At 39.4% G+C, this 20,458-nt stretch overlaps 1 protein-coding gene and 1 long non-coding RNA gene across 3 annotated transcripts in view; one reads left to right on the top strand and one right to left on the bottom strand.

The window, feature by feature from the left end:
- The window catches only part of LOC120536662, a 42,386-nt gene extending 24,381 nt beyond the window's left edge, over positions 1-18,005 (top strand). Inside the window, exons 8-10 of one of the 2 annotated variants that reach the window (XM_039765096.1) lie at positions 3,345-3,704; positions 11,101-11,421; positions 17,211-18,005. In XM_039765096.1, the coding sequence (XP_039621030.1) occupies positions 3,345-3,704; positions 11,101-11,421; positions 17,211-17,218 (689 nt within the window). In that variant the 3' untranslated portion in view covers positions 17,219-18,005. The remainder of the gene's footprint in view (positions 1-3,344; positions 3,705-11,100; positions 11,422-17,210) is intronic. The other variant, XM_039765097.1, reaches the window with a different exon arrangement.
- The window catches only part of LOC120536663, a 37,015-nt gene extending 16,777 nt beyond the window's left edge, over positions 1-20,238 (bottom strand). Inside the window, exons 1-2 of the long non-coding RNA XR_005635162.1 lie at positions 20,199-20,238; positions 14,082-14,207 (exon numbers count right to left, since the gene is read on the bottom strand). This is a non-coding gene — a long non-coding RNA (uncharacterized LOC120536663). The remainder of the gene's footprint in view (positions 1-14,081; positions 14,208-20,198) is intronic.
- Between the last annotated feature and the right edge of the window lie 220 nt (positions 20,239-20,458).

Here is a 20,458-nt window from a genome sequence, read left to right as displayed (position 1 = left end):
TTACTCACGGATGTCAACAATGTGCCGGAATAATGAAAGGGGTGGTGGACAGTGTTACGCTGGTTAGCACCTGAGGCCTGGTTAGAGAATGAGATTGCCGAAGATAAAAGATACATGCCTACGTAACATATGAATGAAAGAAAGACAGTGGGTAAAATGAATGACAACGTAACAGCACGTTCCGGAAATTATTATTATTACGTTGTAGCCGGCGAGTGCTGCACGTCTCACAGTTGTACCGTGGCTTGCTCACATGTCAGTGAAGTGATCCCTATTTATGCTTTAAAGAGCCTGGATACCTATGTGTCCCCCTTTTATAACCATTGCTCCGTGTATATTGCCTTACTCTTTGGATTGCCACAAAACAACCTGCGAGATTGGAGAAGGGTTAAGAAAACATCGTGAGAGGAAACGACAGCGTTGTGAAAACAAGACGGACTGTGAACAGACAGAAGCAGAAATGCTCCTACACCACCACATAATTACAATTCGGACAGTGATTCTGAGTAGGCCGTTCCTATCGAATCAATGTCCAAGGGTTTTCTTTTGTAATTTTGTTTACCTTATAAAAAATCATAATGCTGTGCAATGAAGGGCCCAGTTCATGACTGGCAGCCGCGTTTAAACAGGGAGCCCTTCACAGACAACTTTAACATGCGCAACGTAGTTGGGCGCACATGGCTAGTATTTAATATATTTAATATATTAGTACTTGAGTTTATCATTGTTCCTAACAGCCACAAGTACTTCTTTATGGAAACACCAGGGGCCTCATGTATAACGGCGTGCGTAGAACTCGCACTATAACATAGCGTAAGCACAAAAGCCGAAATGTGCTTACGCACAGAAAAATCCAGATGCAGGAATCTGTGCGTACTCCAACTTCCACGTTCTTCCGTTACATAAATCCCGATCAGCGTGAAAACTAACGCTCGTGCACGCGCATTATGTAATGCCCCAAATCCTCCCAGAATTACGCCTATTTGAATATGCAAATCAATATAAATCGCCCTTAAGCGCAGCCTTCTGTGAAAAGACAATGGGAAAAGCACGGGAAAATATAAGAATTTCAGCGAATACCAAGTGGAGGCAAAGGAAAAACATACTATTTGTTCAAATAAGCCGTGGTATAATCAACAAAATGAAGTTGATCGAGTGACATAGCGTGTTGGAGAAACTTGAAAGCTCACATTCACAAAATCGCACAGTGCGGAAATAAAAAGAAGTCACATATCAAAGTTGCCGTGAAAAGAAGAGTTGTAAGCCCACTGTCTGAGTGTCATATGAAAGCTTATTAGGGTACAGAGAAAAAAGGCACACGGTGGGGAAAAAGCACGAAATGTCAACTTTAATCTCGAATTTTCCACTTTAATCATGTAGTTTATTTTGTCATTTAGTAGAACATTATAAACTTCATCTTAAAATCGTTTAATTAACCAGTTTCTCAAAATTACATCGTAATTAAAGTAGCACGTTAAATGCTTTGTTTTGTATTTGATCTTCTACTCGTATGTGATCTATGTGTGTGAATCACTACTTGCTTCTTAAACTGGCTCTCTTCCTCCAACTGGACACAGAGTCCATTACATTTGTGATATTACAGCTCTCTGAATAACTAAAATACTGAGATGTATACGTGATGTCATTTTCATGATGATAGGAGCTAAAGCACATTATTAAACATGTGTTTCATGAGCCTCGTGCTCATGACAAGCATTATCTTTTGTCGAAATTTGTCGCTGCGTTTTTAGCTGTGTTGTTATTTTCTCTTTCTGTTTTATATTCAATATATATTGGTAGCGCCCAAGAGTCCTTGCTTTTCTTTCCCCAAGTAACCGATCGCCATACAATCAGCTCTGTAATAGACGTTAAGCCATCTGTAAGCTTAGCGCCGATTCTTCAAAACGTTTAAAGAACATTGAAATATCTTCGTAGTACATGTTTAATTATTCTATCCTTCACGACACTCCCAGTGAAGAATATAGATTATTTAAATGAAGTTAAAGTTTTATGTGTATAATTTAACAAACATATTTTGCTGCATTTCACCTTAAAAATGATATCGTCATCATATGTAAATACGCGCTTTATAAAGTGGCCCAGGTTGTGAGATATTATAACTGTAGTGCAAGTTTACAGTGGGGTGATTGTACTTATAAGTACAAACCGTTCTACAAGGAGCAATTGATTGAGTGCATTTAAAGTTCTTGGGATTAAACTGTTTCTGAACCGCGAGGTCCATACAGGAAAGGCTTTAAAACGTTTTGCAGTGGCTGAGACAGCGTGTCCTTAAAGCTGTATACCGATAATTCTCTTTCCGATCAGCTGCTGCTGTGATTCACACTCAGATACAGTGATATAAATACTCCGAGTCGTGCAGTGAGAGTAATATGGAAAAAGATGATCTGCTGTGGCAACTCCTAACGGGAGGAGCTGAAAGAAGAAGAAGAAGAAGGAGAAGTGAGAGTAACAACGCTAAAGCAGTTATGGTATTTGGAATACTATGGCTGTTCCCTGGACCATTATATTGTTATGAGTTAATTACAATCAGATGCATTACACTAATAAACAATATGCGGTTAGTTTCTGTGCATTTATAAAGCCGCGTCATGAAAATAATGAGTAATCACACAAGAACAGTACCATTGCTTTGGCGCTGGGTGCCCAGTTTGCAAAACCGGCGGAGAACTTGCACGACAAGGCATGAGGTACCGTGGAAAAGTGCGTGGCTTTACGCCAAGTGTAGGTTTTATACATCGCGATTTGAACGTGGAAAAGTTCTTATGCAACATTTCTGTGCGTACGCACCGTTTATACATGAGGCCCCAGGAGAATAGGGGTGTTCATTACGGACAAGGCTAAAGAGTAGTCAGTGGACATGTGGGATGAAATACATAAAATGGCTTGGGAAAACCAATCAAAAGAAATTCAAAATATGAGCCAAAAATCAAGCCAGGCTGACTACTGTTACACCACATTTATGGTAAAGGGGTGTTTATGGATCAGTGGCCACCATTTGGAACTTTGAAATGCAGAGTAACAACTGTTGGGTTTGAAAATTAGTCATTTTTGCTTCACCACAAGTAATAAAATATGCTACACTAATAAGTGACCCTTGGCTGTAAGGTGGTTTGCCATATCTATGACTTTGACAAAAGACCCTCAGATGAAAACACTTTAAGAACCTCCCTGTCTTAGAGTGCAGAAAGTGATTTTAGGCAAACACACTGTCGGTGCTACAAAACTTAGCAGAAGAATCCAAATCAGACCAAGCCGAGTGCTGAAACAAAGTGGCAGTAGACCTTTTGGTAACTTGACGGCTTTTTCTCTGCTCTTTTCCTTAGGGATAGGAGGAATCCCTGTGGTTTCTGACATCCAAGTCTTATCTCATGTTGAGATCGGTAGACCCTGTACGTTGCATTGTCTTATTTCGGACTTCTATCTGAATGATATCCCCACTGTAACATGGATTCAAAGAAGGAAGACATGTGGAGAGAAAGTGACAAGTGTGGAGGAGCAATGGGAACCAACATTTACACTCTGTGGACCTTTTAAAAAAAATGAAAGTCGCTCCTACTTGGTGGCTCAGGCTGAATTCACTGCCAGTTGCAATAACATCAAGGACGTGGACTTCATTTGCAGAGTGGAGCACAAGTTACTGGATGAGGCAGTGGAACGGCACACAGGCCAGCTGAACGTCGCTGGTAAGGAGAGCAGCAGCCTCAAAGTCTTTAATTCTTCTCTTTACCCTCTCACTTCATTTTATGTGTTCTGCGCTTTTCACCTGCACAATTTCTGCAGCTCAGGAAGCTCAGGTGTGCAGAGAAGTCCTTTCCTGTCCTGCTCTGTCTTATCCTTTAAGCAATCAGCTGCTTTGAGTAATCTGTTCTTTTCTGTCTTTTTTTAACGTAAAAAGCTACGAGTGAACATGTCTAAAATACCGGAGGAGCCACTCGTCCTACATTTTAGAGCTTCCAAAAATAGACTTTGTAAGAAGAATCCGGGTAAGCAGGGAAACTAAAGACAATTAATAAAATATATCAAATCCAAAAAAAAATCATCCATCAGCCACCAATTCCCAGCCCTGACTACTTTCTTACAAGCTGCGTATTCCTAAATAAAAGCAGAAAGACATAAATGGTTTGTTTATAAGAGACGCAGTCACAGTTCTGGTGTCCTAACGTAAGTGGCCATCACACAGTGCTGGACAGTGCAAAGAGAAGACTTACACATTGGTATTGTATTCACAATTAAATAGTTTTTAATTAACGTCACATTCTCAAATCTACTTTAAAATTAATTTTAATATACTATAGTTGAGCATCTCATCATAAAGTAAAATGTGTTAATAGTTATTAAAGAAGAAGAAAAATAATGCTACTGCTCAAAAATTCAATGATCACAACTGCAATTAAATGTGTTAATAATAATAATCTATTATCATTAGTTAGTGCTGAGGATGAAAAAATGTAAGTATTTCGATTAAATAACATGTTTTAAAATTTTTTTTTACCGAATATCGTTATGTAATTCACTTCAATAAAATGCAACAACTAAATATTTGAATGAAATAATATGATAGTGCCACTCAAAAAGTATAAAAATGCAAGCCAAATGAAAATTAGGAATAATAATGAAAAAAAATTATTATTAATTTATATCATTGTAAATTACATATTATATATTACACTAGCAAAATACCCGCGCTTCGCATCAGAGAAGAAGTATGTTAAAGAAGTTATGAAAAAGAAAAGGAAACATTTTAAAAATAACGTAACATTTGCTTTCTATTCGTTTGCATAAGCACAGTCCTTCACCAGCAATTATTTAATGTTAGCTCAGACCCGGCAGTTAAAGGTTTCTCTCACACTTTTGCTGAGTTTGTGCTAAACACTATTCTATCCCTGACCATCTAATCTTCATTTGCATAAGCACAGTCCTTCACCAGCAATTTTATCTTAGTTACAAAGTGATCAAAAGTCTCGTTTATACCCTGGGTCCTCTCAGTAAACTTGTATCTCGCAAATATTGTATTCATCTTAGGCATGACAAACGCAAGTGGTAGCGTGTCTATGAACTTAATTTAAAGTTAAGCTTTACACCTTGCTTTCCTATTCGTTTGCATAAGCACAGTCCCTCACCCGCAAGTTTAACTCCGTTACAGCAATTTTAACTCTGTTACAAAGTGATCAAAAGTCTCGTTTATACCTCGTGTCTTCTCATTAAACTTGTATCTCACGAATATCATATTCATCGTAGGCATGACAAACGCCAGCGGCACCGTGTTTATAAACTTAATTTAAACTTAAGGTTTACATTGTGCTTTGTTTCCGCAGTAGCTGCACTTATGAATATGTTTGTATGCGTCACTCGCTTCATATTCTTTTGCTGCCTTCTCAATTGTGTAATGCGTTTTTTGTTCAGCGCTCTTTGGAGCTCTTCCTTGTTCTCTACGTACTGTGTTCACAGTCAGTTCACGTGAGCCGCTCTCTTGTGTGATCTTACGATGTCCATGGCTTTATTTAATGTTAACTAAGACCCGGCACTTAAAAGTTTGTCTCGCACTTTTGCTGAGTTTGTTTGCATAAGCACAGTCCTTAACCAGCAAGTTTAACTCCGTTACAGCAATTTTAACTCTGTTACAAAGTGATCCAAAGTCTCGTTTATACCCCGCGTCTTCTCATTAAACTTGTATCTCGCAAATATCGTATTAGTCGTAGGCATGACAAACGCCAGCGGCAGCGTGTCTATAAACTTAATTTAAACTTATGATTTACATCGTGCTTTGTTTCCGCAGTAGCTGCACTTATGAATATGCTTGTATGCGTCACTTGCTTCATATTCTTATGCTGTCTACTCAATTGTGTAATGCGTTTTTTGTTCAGTGCTCTTTGGAGCTCTTCCTTGTTCTCTGTGTACTGCGTTCACAGTCAGTTCACGTGAGCCGCTCGGAGTACATGCATCGAAGGTTCTCAGCTGTGCTTGTGGTATCTCATGCAATCTTGCGATGACCACGGCTTTATTTAATGTTAGCTAAGACCCGGCACTGAAAAGTTTCTCTCACACTCTCGCTGAGTTTGTGCCAAACACTAGTCCATCCATGACTATCTCATCTTCATTTGCATAAGCACAGTCCTTCACCCGTGAATATTTAGTGGCAGTGTGTCTATTGGATTGCTGCCGACGGACGGTCTTATATGGGCAGGCACTCAATTACGTGGGAGGCGTGATGATGCAGGACGTAACTCCGCCTCACACGGCGACCGAGCTGTAGGCTATGGCCGTATATATGTACAAAAGAAGGTTCCAGTTATGACTGTTACACATAGAATTTCGAAATGAAACCTGCCTAACTTTTGTAAGTAAACTGTAAGGAATGAGCCTGCCAAATTTCAGCTTTGTACCTGCACGGGAAGTTGGAGAATTAGTGATGAGTGAGTCAGTGAGTGAGTGTGTCAGTGAGGGCTTTGCCTTTTATTAGTATAGATTCTCAGTTCTGAATCGCAATCTGATTATTAGGTGGTTACCTACACATCAACACATTATGTTTATACCTGCCTACCTGCTGTAATTTATATGCATGGAAGGAGTATTATGGGAGATACACTTTCTGCTTCATTTCATTTTCTACCTTTTCCTGTTTATGATGGCTCCATAGTCACATTCCTATGATATTTCTGTAACAGCTGAGTCAATGGCAGGTCTTATGTCAGCTAATCTGACTTGGTGTAGTTATCTTTTTTTTGTTTTGGTTGGACACCAGTGACATTTAACATTCCTGCGCTTTCAGATAGACGGATGGATGGGTTTAATTTTTACATTTATATATATATATATATATATATATATATATATATATATATATATATATATATATATATATATATATATTGTGATAAGTCTTCTTTCCAAATAACAGGCTTCCATAAATACAAAGGTTTGGGGCCCGTTCCTGTATAATGTCCGTAGGACAAAGAAACAGACGTACACTTTGTTGGTGATCAAAAACATAAATCGTGTTTTTGACGAACGTTACATGCAAACGTGGTGTTTATATATGGAAAAAACAAAAATGGAGACGGGAAGTGAGTTGGCAGGAGATGACGTTGAAGCTGTGGGACGGATGCAATGTCATCAAAGGTGCACCAGAAGTGATGTGGAACTGGTAAAGATGTCATGTGAAGAGGCCGGAAAAGAAACGTTGTCTGGGTTTGACAGACGTGATGTTTTCGACGGCCATCTTTGGATTCCGTCAGTGCATATTTATTTTTCTTCCTTTTGTCTGACAGAGAGAGAGAGAGGCACCGTTACTGTATATCAACCCTTCGTCTTGCGATATTCCACTCACCTTTGAGCTTATTGACTTCCTCCTGAACGAATGTGTGTGACAACATATATATATATATATATATATATATATATATATATATAAAGTCCTCACTGACTGACTGACTCACTCATCACTAATTCTCCAACTTCCCGTGTAGGTAGAAGGCTGAAATTTGGCAGGCTCATTCCTAACAGCTTACTTACAAAAGTTAAGCAGGTTTCATTTCAAAATTCTACGTGTAACGGTCATAACTGAATCCTACTTACGTACATACTGTATATACGTCCATAGCCTGCAGCTCAGTCGCCGTGTGAGGCGGCGTTACGTCCCCCATCACCACGCCTCCCATGTAGTTGGCTGCCTGCCCATATAAGGCCATCCGTCGCTTCGGTCTCTTCATTCTCTTCCTTGATTCGCCATGGTATTCACGTCTCCCTGCTGATAACTGCAGCCTTTTTATTTAATCCATGGCTTCTCCTCTGTTTTATTGTTCATTTATTATGATTATAGTTATTGTGTAGGTATTTTAGACTTAGTTTACTATTCAGGTACCCATTTCCTTTATCGTTCCAATCGTACCCCCATTAACATGTCTATCGAGGTGATCACCATCGATCAAACAACTGTCACTTACCGAGTGGTTTCCATGCCTGGAGATGGCACCTACCTTTTCCATTCTCTTTGTTACATATTGCACGGCCATATCAGGCTCACTCTTGATATCCGGAGGAACATTGTGTCTTATATATTGAATGACTGGAAGGTGTGGACTGATGACAGTACAGGAGATAATTAGACTACACAGGAGCACTAGAAGAGTGAAATGCTTAAGCCCTTCACCTATGGATCTGCATGTGAGTTGATGGCTGCCGCTGAATTGTTCGGTTGCCGCTTTCAAGTGTACCGAAATGGCCAAATATTTTACACCTTTTGACAACCACCAATGCCTCTTAAACATCTTAGATTCACAGGTGACAATTTCAGTAGTGGACACTTTGATGTTTATGAATGTTTAAACTCTCAAAAGCAGGATGCGAAGTTATTGATGAAACCGGTTGTATACTTACAACACTTGACAGATGCCGAATGTCACTTCAACACAAGTCCTGCAAATACTGACGTAATTGAAACAAACCATGAAACTCAAACCGATTATGACAGCAGCAATCCAAGCTGTGAGAAAACAGTAAAAAGGAGGCGTGTCAGACGTCGTGGTACATTTTCTGATGCAGCTAGACGGAAAAAACTTTGTGACCCTGCCGCCAAATACTCGCAGAAAAATCCAAAACTTCATAGAGACGCTGTCGCTAAATACTCGCAGGCAAATCTACAAGTTCATAGAGACGCTGCTGCTAAATACTCGCAGAGAAATCCACAAGTTAATAGAGCTTCTGTTTCTAGATACGATCCCAATAATGAAAAGCGGCTCATACAAAAACAACAGGTTTGGCTGAAAAAAGCCGATTGTGGATTTGCGTATGACCCAAACATACATTATGAATCTGGCAAAACAGTACACATTAGATCCATGGATGTTCACTGTGACTATTGACAATCTCATAGGTGGAAATGCGAGTCTCCTGGTTTGTGCTGTAACGGTGGTAAAGTCTCTCTCACTCCTTTACGTAAGCTTCCTGACCTTCTTGAGGGCCTGTTAAATGGCGAACATCCTCAAAGTGAGCATTTCTTGAACAACATTCAAAAGTACAACAGCACCTTTCAAATTACGTCATTTGGTGCTAACCAAATCGTTGAGGGAAATTTTATGCCTTCATTTAAAGTTCAGGGACAAGTCTATCACTTGATTGGCAGTGTTTTACCTATGTTGACTGAGGAACACAAATTTTTGCAAATTTATTTAGTCGGGGACGATGAAAAGGAAGCACAAATGCAATGCGCTAATGTTTCTGGAGTTAACACACCCCTGGTGCAGCAATTACAAAAAATGCTGCATGATTGTAACACTAACATCAAGGACTTTCACTCCGCAATCGACAGTATTTCAGATGAAGACAAAGACTTCAAAGTTGTCATTTACGCCGACAAAAAACCATTACATGCACACAAAGGCTGGTTTAATAAACCTACAGTACGTCAAGTTGGTGGTGTCATCGTTGGGCAAACATTCAAGAATAGGGATATTGTTTTGAAAAGCAGAGACAATAAACTGCAACGCATTAAGGAAACCCACAGATCCTATGATGCACTTCAATATTCTCTCATGTTCTGCTATGGTGAAGACGGCTATTCTGTGTCTATACCTCAACTTCATGCTGCCAGTAAGTTACCTATGAAGAAAACCGTCTCTGCAGCAAACTTCTATTCATACCGATTTATGATCAGAAAACATCATGATAATACTATCCTTTTCTTCTGAACTTTATACAAAGAGATCCTTAACAAATATTTATTTGCATATTTTCCCTCAGTTTAAAAATGCTTACTTTTTCTCTTGATAAAAATTTTAAGGCAGTACTTCGCCGCTGCGAAGCGCAGGTATTTTGCTAGTGTATATATATATATATATATATATATATATATATATATAGGGCAGCACGATGGCACGGTGGGTAGTGCTGCTGCCTTGCAGTTAGGAGACCCGGGTTCGCTTCCTGGGTCCTCCCTGCGTGGAGTTTGCATGTTCTCACCGTGTCTGCGTGGGTTTCCTCCCACAGTCCAAAGACGTGCAAGTTAGGTGCATTGGCGATCCTAAATTGTCCCTAGTGTGTGCTTGGTGTGTGTGTGCGTGCCCTGCGGTGGGCTGGCACCCTGCCTGGGGTTTGTTTCCTGCCTTGCGCCCTGTTGGCTGGGACTGGCTCCAGCAGACCCCCATGACCCTGTAGTTAGGATATAGCGGGTTGGATAATGGATGGATGGATATATATATATATATATATATATATATATATATATATATATATATATACTAGACATTAAGCCCGTTACAATAATGGGCGGTAGAACAGTAGTACATAAACATTTGTATGACCAGTCTATATTAAATGGCAAGGGACCTTGTATGTGGCTGTAATATGCGTCACTGTATTGTGTGCCTTTAATTTTATCTCACAGTAATACTGGTTTGTATTTCCGTAAAATGCCTGTAATTTTCTCTGACAGTAATACAGTGGAACCTTGGTTCACAACCATAAGTCATTCCAAAACTCTGGTCATAAACCGAGTTGGTCGTGAATTTCCCCCATAGGATTGTATGTAAATACAATTAATCCATTCCAGACCTCATGAACTGTATGTAAATATATATTTTTTTAAGTTTTTAAGCACAAATATAGTTAATCACACCATAGAATGCACAGCGTAATAGTAAACTAAATGTTAAAACATTGAATGACACTGAGAAAACCTAAACAACAGAGAAAACTAACACTGCAAGAGTTCATGCTACAACGCTACAAACCGCTCGCTAAAAAAACACTTTTTTTTATTGAGTTTTAAGCACAGGGAAAAAAATTAACATTTGAAAAATCTGCAATTTAATAAACCACCAAGAAAAGTAACATTGCAACAATGCACGCGGGCGCCTGTGTTTGTGTGTGTCTCTCTCTCGCGCGCCTGTGTGTGTGTGTGTGTCTGTCTGTGTGTGTCTCGTGTGTGTGTGTGTGTGTGTGTCTCTCTCTCTCTGTCTCTCTCTCTCTGCACAGGGAATGCACAAAGACTGAGTCTGGCTCACCTTGCAGAACAAACTGCACTCTGCTCGCCGTCTTGCATTATCTTACAAAAACACTCTCTCGTTTATTTTATGTACACAGGCATCCACAACCGTCCAAAAGTGTCCCAGCTGACTTGCATTCCATCGATAACGAATGGCCATCCCTGCACCCTGACCTGCACCATTTCTGACTTTTGTCCAAGGGATATTACAGTAACCTGGCTGAGTCAGAAGCAGGACGAAGAGCCCACCGTCATGCATCAGGACACTATGACCCCCTACCTGTGTGAGAATCAGTTGTACACTCTGGTGGCAGAACTAAATACAATGAAAGAAAATCTCACGAATACAAAGATCATCCTCAGAGTGGGACACACTACTTTAAAGAACGATATTGAGAGGCACTTCAAGGGTCTGAGTGGTAAGTTAAGAATGTATCTTTTTTTTTCTTTCTTTAAACTAGGCAAGGTGTTGAAGGGTGACTATTAGCACTGATATGGGATTCATTATGTAAAGAGTTGGGGTTTGCTTAGGGCAGCAATGTGTGTATTTGTAGTGAAACACCTGTGCTGGTGTCTAAGGAGTCACAGCCTAGGATCTCTGCGAGTCGATGAAATATGCTGTGTGCTTTGCCTTCTGGGGAGGAGGAGTAGGCCACACAACCCAACATGGCTGTAATGGATAGTAAACAAACCTCAGCACTGCTTCTCATGCATCAGCCAAATCAAAATCAGTATTGGACGTGTGTCACCATTTTCTCTATACTGTGATATGTCCCTCCTGTGTTACAATCTGGGTTTGTTTTAAATGTATTTCCTGACATTCGTCCACATCCTTTGTGTTGAACGTGGATTCTACTTGGTTTTTTTTTTCAAATTGAAGAACCCACATCTAAAGTTTAATCTCACTGCACACTGCTTTTCTTAAGGTTAAACATATTTCATGTCTTACTGCTACACCATTATTGTTTCTTATGGGTGCTGCCATTAAGAGGACTTTGTGTAAGGATGCTATAGAGTTGTTTTCCAGGGATGACCAGGAGTGTGCAGTGAGAGATATTATTGATATGACTGTATAAAGGTCAGCATTTTCTGGTTGTCCAAGATTGCAGACAGAAACTACAAACTTTGGGGTGTGTTTTTTCTTTATTATTGTAAAATCTATTTCCTAGTTACATGAAGGTTTCACTAAATGATAGTGCATAATCTATGGGAGGTTCCTATAACCCCCATCAGTTGAATTGAATTGGTATATTCTAACTATTTTTAGCTTCTCTGACTAAACCTTATTCTCAGTTAGTGACCAGCCTTGCCATGTGTAAGGTGTAGAGGGCACTTGGTTTTAAACCGTGCCTTTCGAGCCAGCGTGTTTTGTGTGTCAAGTAACATGTAAGACAAAGCACTTAATTGAAAGTGCCATGCCGTATGTGAAAACTGTACAGAAGAAGAGGTTAAGAACCTTCAAGTATAGAAACAACTAAAGTTTTACAAGAAAAGCTAAGTTTAGAGAAGATAAATTTTTTCTTTTTTTTTGCATTTTATTCTATGTGTGTAACAACTTTTTTTCTTTATTCTTGTGTGAATTGCTTCCTTTGAATTTTCACTAAATATTTTAAAATAAACTTCTGGACAGAGAGATTTCTTTCGGCGCGTATATTTCCCGTGCTTGATCTCGCCTTAACACTCCTGTGGCTACAATTACAATTTCTTGATTTTTTTTTGTTTACAATCCATAGTCTTCCACAAAGGCAAAATGATTTGTGACCTCCAAAAGTTCCTTTTACTTATTTGGCTGACGCCTTTATCCAGGTTGACTTACAATATCTGAGATACAATCAGTTACATTTCCGATGTTTTGTTCACCAACTAATTGGTGCACTGGCAGGTGAAGAGAATTGGTGACAGTCACACAGTGGGATTTGAACACACAATCTCAGGGTTTAAAGTCCAAAGCCTTAACCACCACTCAAGAAGGCCAGCATCCTCACAACTCTGCCTAGAAGAGCTTCATCTTAAACTATTTAAGACCCCAAATACTACCTGCTGACTTCAGCCAAAGCAAGTCCAAAAAAAGGAAGCTGGCAAAATAGCTAAAAATATCTCAAAAATAAACTGAAAGCCTCCACAAGGAGGAGGGTCACCATTTGTCTCAAGCTTGTGACCACAGAAAGAGCTGGAAAGAAACTTTATAAATCAAAAATTTATTACAAAAAGATTTAAAATACAAAAAAAAAAAAAAAAAAATGAAAGAGCAAATGCAAACTGCAACCATAAGCAGACAAGTCCCAATATGAAAGTGAAAAAAAAAATCATATAATAGAGCAGAAAAAGAATTTTAAAAACCTGTAAATCCAGACAGCAAAAGCAACACTTACAATAATGCCACCAAACACAAATGATTCCCACTCCTGATCTTTCTAATCAGTTTAAATAATCTGAAGGAGGGCCCAGGAATGGTGACATCAGGGTGGCCCCGCCTCTTAAGGCTCCACCCATAAAGAAGATGGAACGGCAGAACATTTAGAGAGTCAGAACATGACTATAAACATAACAGAAAGTATGTAAAAAAAATGATTATTCAAAAACTACAATAAAATACATAAAACATGTGTAACATCATAAAAACTTTAGCACTTTGAAAATTTAAGTACAATTTTTCTTTACTGTTTCTGGCCCAGTTAAAAGATGGGTGACACAAAATAGTGAAAGGGGTGTTAAGGCTACAAAAACACACAGGCCAGAGCAGGACCACAGGCAGCCCGACTCTTTCAGGCCTGCACAAGCCTAATATAAGACATTGGCTTCAAAAAGTTTAAAATACTCAGAAATGTCCTTCGTAGAAGAGAATAAGCTGAAACCTCTGGCTTTAATAACAAGGCCAGCAAAGAATCTTTATAAATGATATTTTTTTTATAAACAAACTGTCCCCAAAAATGACAAAAACAGGAAAAAGTGTAAAATAATCTTAAAAAGTGAATCCCCAATAAAGGACCACAAGATAATTAAGACCAGATTGGTAGAAAATATAATTAGAAGCAAAAGTTCATCAAAGAAAAAACACAGAAAATCCAATAATACTCACAACACACCTTTACTCCACAAACTCCAGTGATGCTCTGAGGGATCCGTATTCTCCACTTGAACAAAACTGGCAGAGGGTGGGCCCTCAGAAGAGATGTCAGGGTGGCCACGCCCCTAGGGGTTCCACCTACAGAATGCAAGGAACACAGCCAGGAAACCAATATATACAAGACATAATTACTAAATAATACCATTTATACTCGTGTACCACACACCCTCGTGTAAGACGCACACCCTAATTTTTATATAGAAAATCGCAAAAACCTGTTTTGCCCCGTGTACGACGCACGTTGTGATTGTATAAGAAGCGGGTGAGGTTGGAGTAAGACACTGACATGAATAACTGTAATGGAGAATAATTATGTCTCGTTTAATTCTTTCCACGGCAGGTGGAAAATTATTGTGCTCACCAGACTATTCCAGTTTAATCATCATCTTCTGATTCGCTGCTGGATTTGGATTCGCCACCGCTACTGACGTCGGCGTTGTCCCTTTCCCATAAGGCGTCGTCTTCGCTGACTCTGGAACACCGTACTTGCGACCTGCTGCCCGATTTCCTATCTTCTCTGCTTCCAAAATCACTTTTAGTTTCTCTCCCGCCGTGAAGGAGCGCAAACACTTGCTACTATCCATGCTGAATGACGATGCCAAACTGATTCACTACCCGAATCTTAGCTTTTCACACATCCTCGTGTATGATGTGCACCTGATTTTCTAATGCTAATTTTCATCGGGAAAAAATCTGTGCGTGGTACATGCGTAAATACGGTATTTAAGTCAGTCAGTCATTACCCAACCCGCTATATCCTAACACAGGATCACGGGGGTCTGCTGGATAATATTTAAGTAAATTATAAAATATTAGCAAAAAAGATTAAAAAAAAAAACAAAACATGAAAAATAATTGTCGTGTATGGAGTTCCAAGCACTAAAGAGTTCCAATAAGCCCTTCCAAAATATACTCACTAGAGGTGGATATCACCATTAAACCCCGACTAGCAATAATAGCAAGTGCCGAATCTTAATAAAAAGTTTATTCTCATAAAATGCCCTTCAATAAGAGGAAGCAAAGGAATTACCCAATAACGCTGAAACAATCCAACAACATCAACAACATTCATACACTTTTTCATACAAAAATGTAGCTCAAAGTTCTTTATAAAATTAAATAATAGGAAATGAATATAAAACATGAAAAACAAGATTAGGCAATAATGTTATACGGTATGTGACAAAAAAAAAAGGAAAGGTCGAAAGGCCAGGAAGGCCAGCTCCAGTTAGGCTGGAGAAAAAAAAAGTAACAAGCAAAATCTGCAGGGGTTCCATGGGCAAAAGGCCACCCAGACCTCACTGGACATTCTACCTAACAGAGATGTTCTAAATCAGTCCTTATGGTCTTCAGGCTTCACATGAAAGAAACTGAAGACGATTATGTTCATGTGGACATCTGGGACACCCACCATTCAATCCATAAACACAGGGGGCAGCACGGTACCTTGATCAGGACAACAGAAGAACCAGAAAAGACAGCATAGAAAAAGTGGGGATTAATAGAGAATTTCAGAACCCAGAGGAAAATGATCATTCAGCCCATATAGACTAACATGAATACAACTAAAATGTAGCTACGAAAAAGCCAAATTACAATGATGAGTTTTTAGCAGTCTTTTAAAATGTTCCATAATATTAGCCTGGCAAATTTCTATTGGTAAAATATTCCATATTTTAGGTGCATAACATCAAAAGGGCAACTCACCACTTCTTTTCAGGTTGTCTCTTGGAATTATAAGCAGATATTCATTTGAAGATCGGAGGTTACGACTTTCAGTATAGCGGACAAAAATTCGAAAATATAGGACGGGGCGACATTATTTAAGGCTTTGTAAACCATTAGTAGTATTTTAAAGATAATTCTAAATAGCACTTGGACCCCAATCTGGGTGGTTTGTCAGGTCGTGGGTGCAGCAATCAGCTCATACTCCCAACATTCTCATCCTCCTCTTCCTCTAAATAACACGGGTAACCAACGTAACGACGCTAAGACTGGTGTGCTGTGCTCTGATTTTCTTTTTCTAGTTAAGATTCTGCTTACTGCAATGCAAATAAAGACCCAATGCCATAATCCAGAATTATTGGACTTTTGTGCCCATTTCCTTTTGTTTTGATTTCAGCCTACTTCTGTGATTGGTCCATTGGTTTACATGCCAGGGCAGGACGTAGGTGAAGGCGAAGATGTGACATTTTGGTCAGGACTGCATTTTTATACAAAATAATGCAAAAAAGAGAATTAAGTATGAACCATTAAAAGTTACATGCATATCAAATGACTCATTTATATGCTTCCTTTCAAAACTGTTAGAAGTATTTTTATTTTAAAAGTTTCAAATATCTCAGAAATGCAATTCACTCTGCCTTGCAGTACTGTGAGGGTCCAAGCATCAAAAATGGTGCACGTGTGTTTACCTGTAAGTAACTATATTGCCACTCATTTTCCAGATTTCTTCATATCGTATGTTGTATATAGTGATGTTCATCTCATTATATTTTGTTAATTTCCATCATATTAATGTCTGTTAAATGTTTCTATGGTCGGTTCTGTGTGTGTTTAGTTAAAAATGGCAGGCGTTTTTAAGCTTGCAGGGAAATTTGAAAAAAGGGAAACAGCCGAGTTTCGTTACCCATTTAATTTCGCAATCACAAAACTTAATAAAAGTATACATTTTGGTCAAACAGAAATAGTGAAGAATATAAATATTTTAGTGCTTTTAATACCTATTTGTGTGTTGTATTGATTTTTAAACTCATCCTTTTCAGTTTGTTTTTCACCTTTTTTGAATTACACTTTTATAAATGTATTTTATATTTTAGTGTTGGGGGATGTTGGATGTTCTGTGTCACCGGACTACTGTAATATGAAGCTTGTTCCGTAATATGTAGTGAAGAGGTTCAAGTGTATCAACTCATGCCTAGCCAGGGTCTGTGGGTTAGTCAAAACTTCATAACTAAATCAGACTACATCTTCCAAATTTGTGAGGATTGACTTATTTTGGGAAACGTATGCATATGGCAGCTGCCTTGAACATTTAAGGTGTAACAGTCGTTAATGCTTGCATCTTAACTTCTCTTCCAGATTCCTAGACAACGAGAGAGAAATCAGCGAGGTCTTTGGTGTCACCTAAAAAGACCCCTCAGTCTCTCTTCTTTTTAATGGATTTGTTCAGCAGCATGCAGGACTGAAGGAGCAGAACCAGCCAAGCTCATGACTGTCATCATTGAATGACCACCAGAGTTATTCTTCACATACACTAATTCTGGAGGGACCAAAGAGTAATTCCATCTTTCCTACACTCTTCAAAATGCTGGTTCTTTAATGGGACTTCATGGTTCTTTACTAGACAGTGTGGTTCCTCTTAGAGCCATTGCTTGACAAAGAAGCATTTAACTCTGGGAAGGATTCTTTGCATATGAAGTTTCTTCTTCGTACTTTGAAATAATTCTCAATATGTAGGAAAAAAAAATGAAATCTTTAATGTATGGTGGGCTGCAAGCCACCAACAGATTAAGGAAACCTCGACTTAGCCTGTGTTCTTGTACGCACTGAGTCCGTTTTAAATTCTGAGCCGTTGTTATTTCACAAATCTGTTACCATCAATTCATAGTTGTTCACTGTATGGAGCCTGTTACAGATCTACCGTATATACTCGCGTTTAAGTTCTCCCTCCAGATAAATTGGGGATTGAGTTAACCGTATAATTTCGGATATTTTATAATGCTAGTCATATAAGTCGAACACGGAAAACTAACACTGTTGGTCCAAGAGATTATGATCTTCTAACACCGACTGAGAGGGTAACCACGGAGCACACAGCCTTTTGTTTCTCTCTATTGTGTCTACGTGACCACACGGTAATACCCAAATTATTCTGAAGTGACGTTTGCACTGTTTTGTGTTTTTTGTATCTCACACCCTCATACACCTTTATCGTAAGAGCATCCCTTATCTATGATGGAGCATTCAAACAGAAGAAAATATGAAGCTGGTTTTAAATTAAAGGTCGTTGAAGTGGCGAAAGAAATTGGTAACGGTGCTGCTGCAACAAAATTCGATGGGTCTGAGAAACTGATGTGAGATTGGAGGAGACAAGAAGATGTAAAAAAAAAAAACTAATAATTAAGTGTCATATTTTTGAGCGGGCCTGTAAGTCGGGGTCTGATTTTATGATCGATTTTTCAGGTTTCAAGACCCTAACTTATACACGAGTATACGAGGTGTGGCAGAAAAGTAATGAGACTGATTTTTTATTTACCAAAGTTTTTATTTTTTTCAAACATCAATGTTATCCCCTTCAAAGTAGTTCCATTGGGCAGCTACACACCGATGGAGACGTTGTTCCCACTGTTGGTAGCAGCGCTGGAAGTCTTCAACCGGTATGGTCTTCAGCATGTCCGTTACACTCTTTTGGATGTTTTCTAAAGTCCTGAATGATGAGGACATTTTTCAGTTTAGGAAAAGGAAAAAGTCACACGGACTGAGGTCATGTGAATAAGGGGCTGGGGAACCACAGGAATGCGTTTTTTTGATTGTCCTTCTGCTCAATTGTCAGGTTTTTCGGCACCATTTTGGCACAGACCTATCGCATGTGCAAATGTTCAGTCAAAATTTGATGAACGGTAAATCTGTTCAAATTTAATTGTTCACTCAACATTCTTAATGTTAAACGACGGTCTGATCTCACAAGAGTGTTCACACTTTCGATGTTTTCATTGGTATTCGAAGTTGAAGGCCTCCCTGAAAAACTTGAGCTCGGGATAAAGAATGTTCCCCATGGGCCTGTTTTAACTTTTCAAACGTCACACTTGCCGATTCTCCAAGCTTAACACAAAATTTAATGGCGCAACGTTTCTCCAAATTCCGCTGTTCCATTTTGCGTGACACACAACCAAAAACACAACTTCGCTAATAGCAGTCACAAAAATCACGTAGTTAACGGAAGGAGTTGAAACTCGCACTGAGCTATGGGAGGATACTGATACACGTGCTCTATCAAGGACAACAGCGCAGCGTTGCCAGATCGCTCGCAGTGTTGCCAGTCTCATTACTTTTCTGCCACACCTCGTATATGGAAAATAAATAAACAGTTCTTTCTGAAATCTTTGTGTGGATGGGTTATAAGGGAACCAAAAACGACTCCCCCATGGCATTGCTAAGAAGAACCACTCTGGCATCTTCATTTTTAAGAGTGTTCTTTGGAAAAAAGTCTCACATGTTTTGCACTGCTATGGGATGGAAGGCTCTAATGGCAGCTCTCATTGGACTCGGAACACTAGCATGAACCTATGGGTCCTTGTAAGAGCCTTCCTAATGGTGGGACAGGAAAGATGGAGTGAGTGGATACTGGACCATAAATACAAATAAAAAACACTTTAAAATGAAATGTATATATAGCACTAATAAAGATTCTTTTTACATTTATTTTAGTATTTTTATAATGAAAAACATTTCACATTATCTGTATGTTAATGTTGTTTTGTATGTTTTCAATAAAACTTTTTTTTGAACAATAACTTTGCTAAAACTCCTTGGTAATTAGTCAGTTATTTATTACCCAACCTGCTGTATCCTAACACAGGGTCATGGGGTTCTGTTGGAGCCAATCCCAGCCAGCACAGGACGCAAGGCAGGAACAAATCCACACACACACACCAAGCACACACTAGGGGACATTTTAGGATCACCAATGCACCTAACCTGCATGTCTTTGGACTGTGGGAGGAAACCCACGCAGACACGGGGAGAGAACATGCAAACTCCATACAGTGAGGACCCGGGAAGCAAACCTGGGTCTCCTAACTGCCAGGCAGCAGCACTACCAGTGCGCCACCATACCACCCCCTTGGTAATAATGTGTTTATTAAAGTTTTAATAAAGTATTTGTATTGCGTACACAATGTCTATGTGCAGTAAGTATCTCCTTTGTTAAATGGTGCCACTCAAACCACCTCCAACTGAACACCAGCAAAACCAAGGAGCTGGTGGTGGATTTTAGGAGGACCAGGCCTCTCATGGACCCCGTGATCATCAGAGGTGACTGTGCAGAGAGTGCAGACCTATAAATACCTGGGAGTGCAGCAGGATGATAAACTGGACTGGAATGCCAATACTGATGCTCTGTGCAAGAGAGGACAGAGCCGACTATACTTCCTTAGAAGGCTGGCGTCCTTCAACATCTGCAATAAGATGCTGCAGATGTTCTATCAGACGGTTGTGACGAGCGCCATCTTCTACGTGGTGGTGTGCTGGGGAGGCAGCATAAAGAAGAGGGACGCCTCACGCCTGGACAAACTGGTGAGGAAGGCAGGCTCTATTGTAGACACGGA

The sequence above is a fragment of the Polypterus senegalus genome, chromosome 10 (assembly GCF_016835505.1).
Source record: "Polypterus senegalus isolate Bchr_013 chromosome 10, ASM1683550v1, whole genome shotgun sequence".
NCBI lineage: Eukaryota > Metazoa > Chordata > Cladistia > Polypteriformes > Polypteridae > Polypterus > Polypterus senegalus.
Note: the sequence above shows the minus strand (reverse complement) of the source record. Positions and strands in the feature narration are given on the sequence as shown.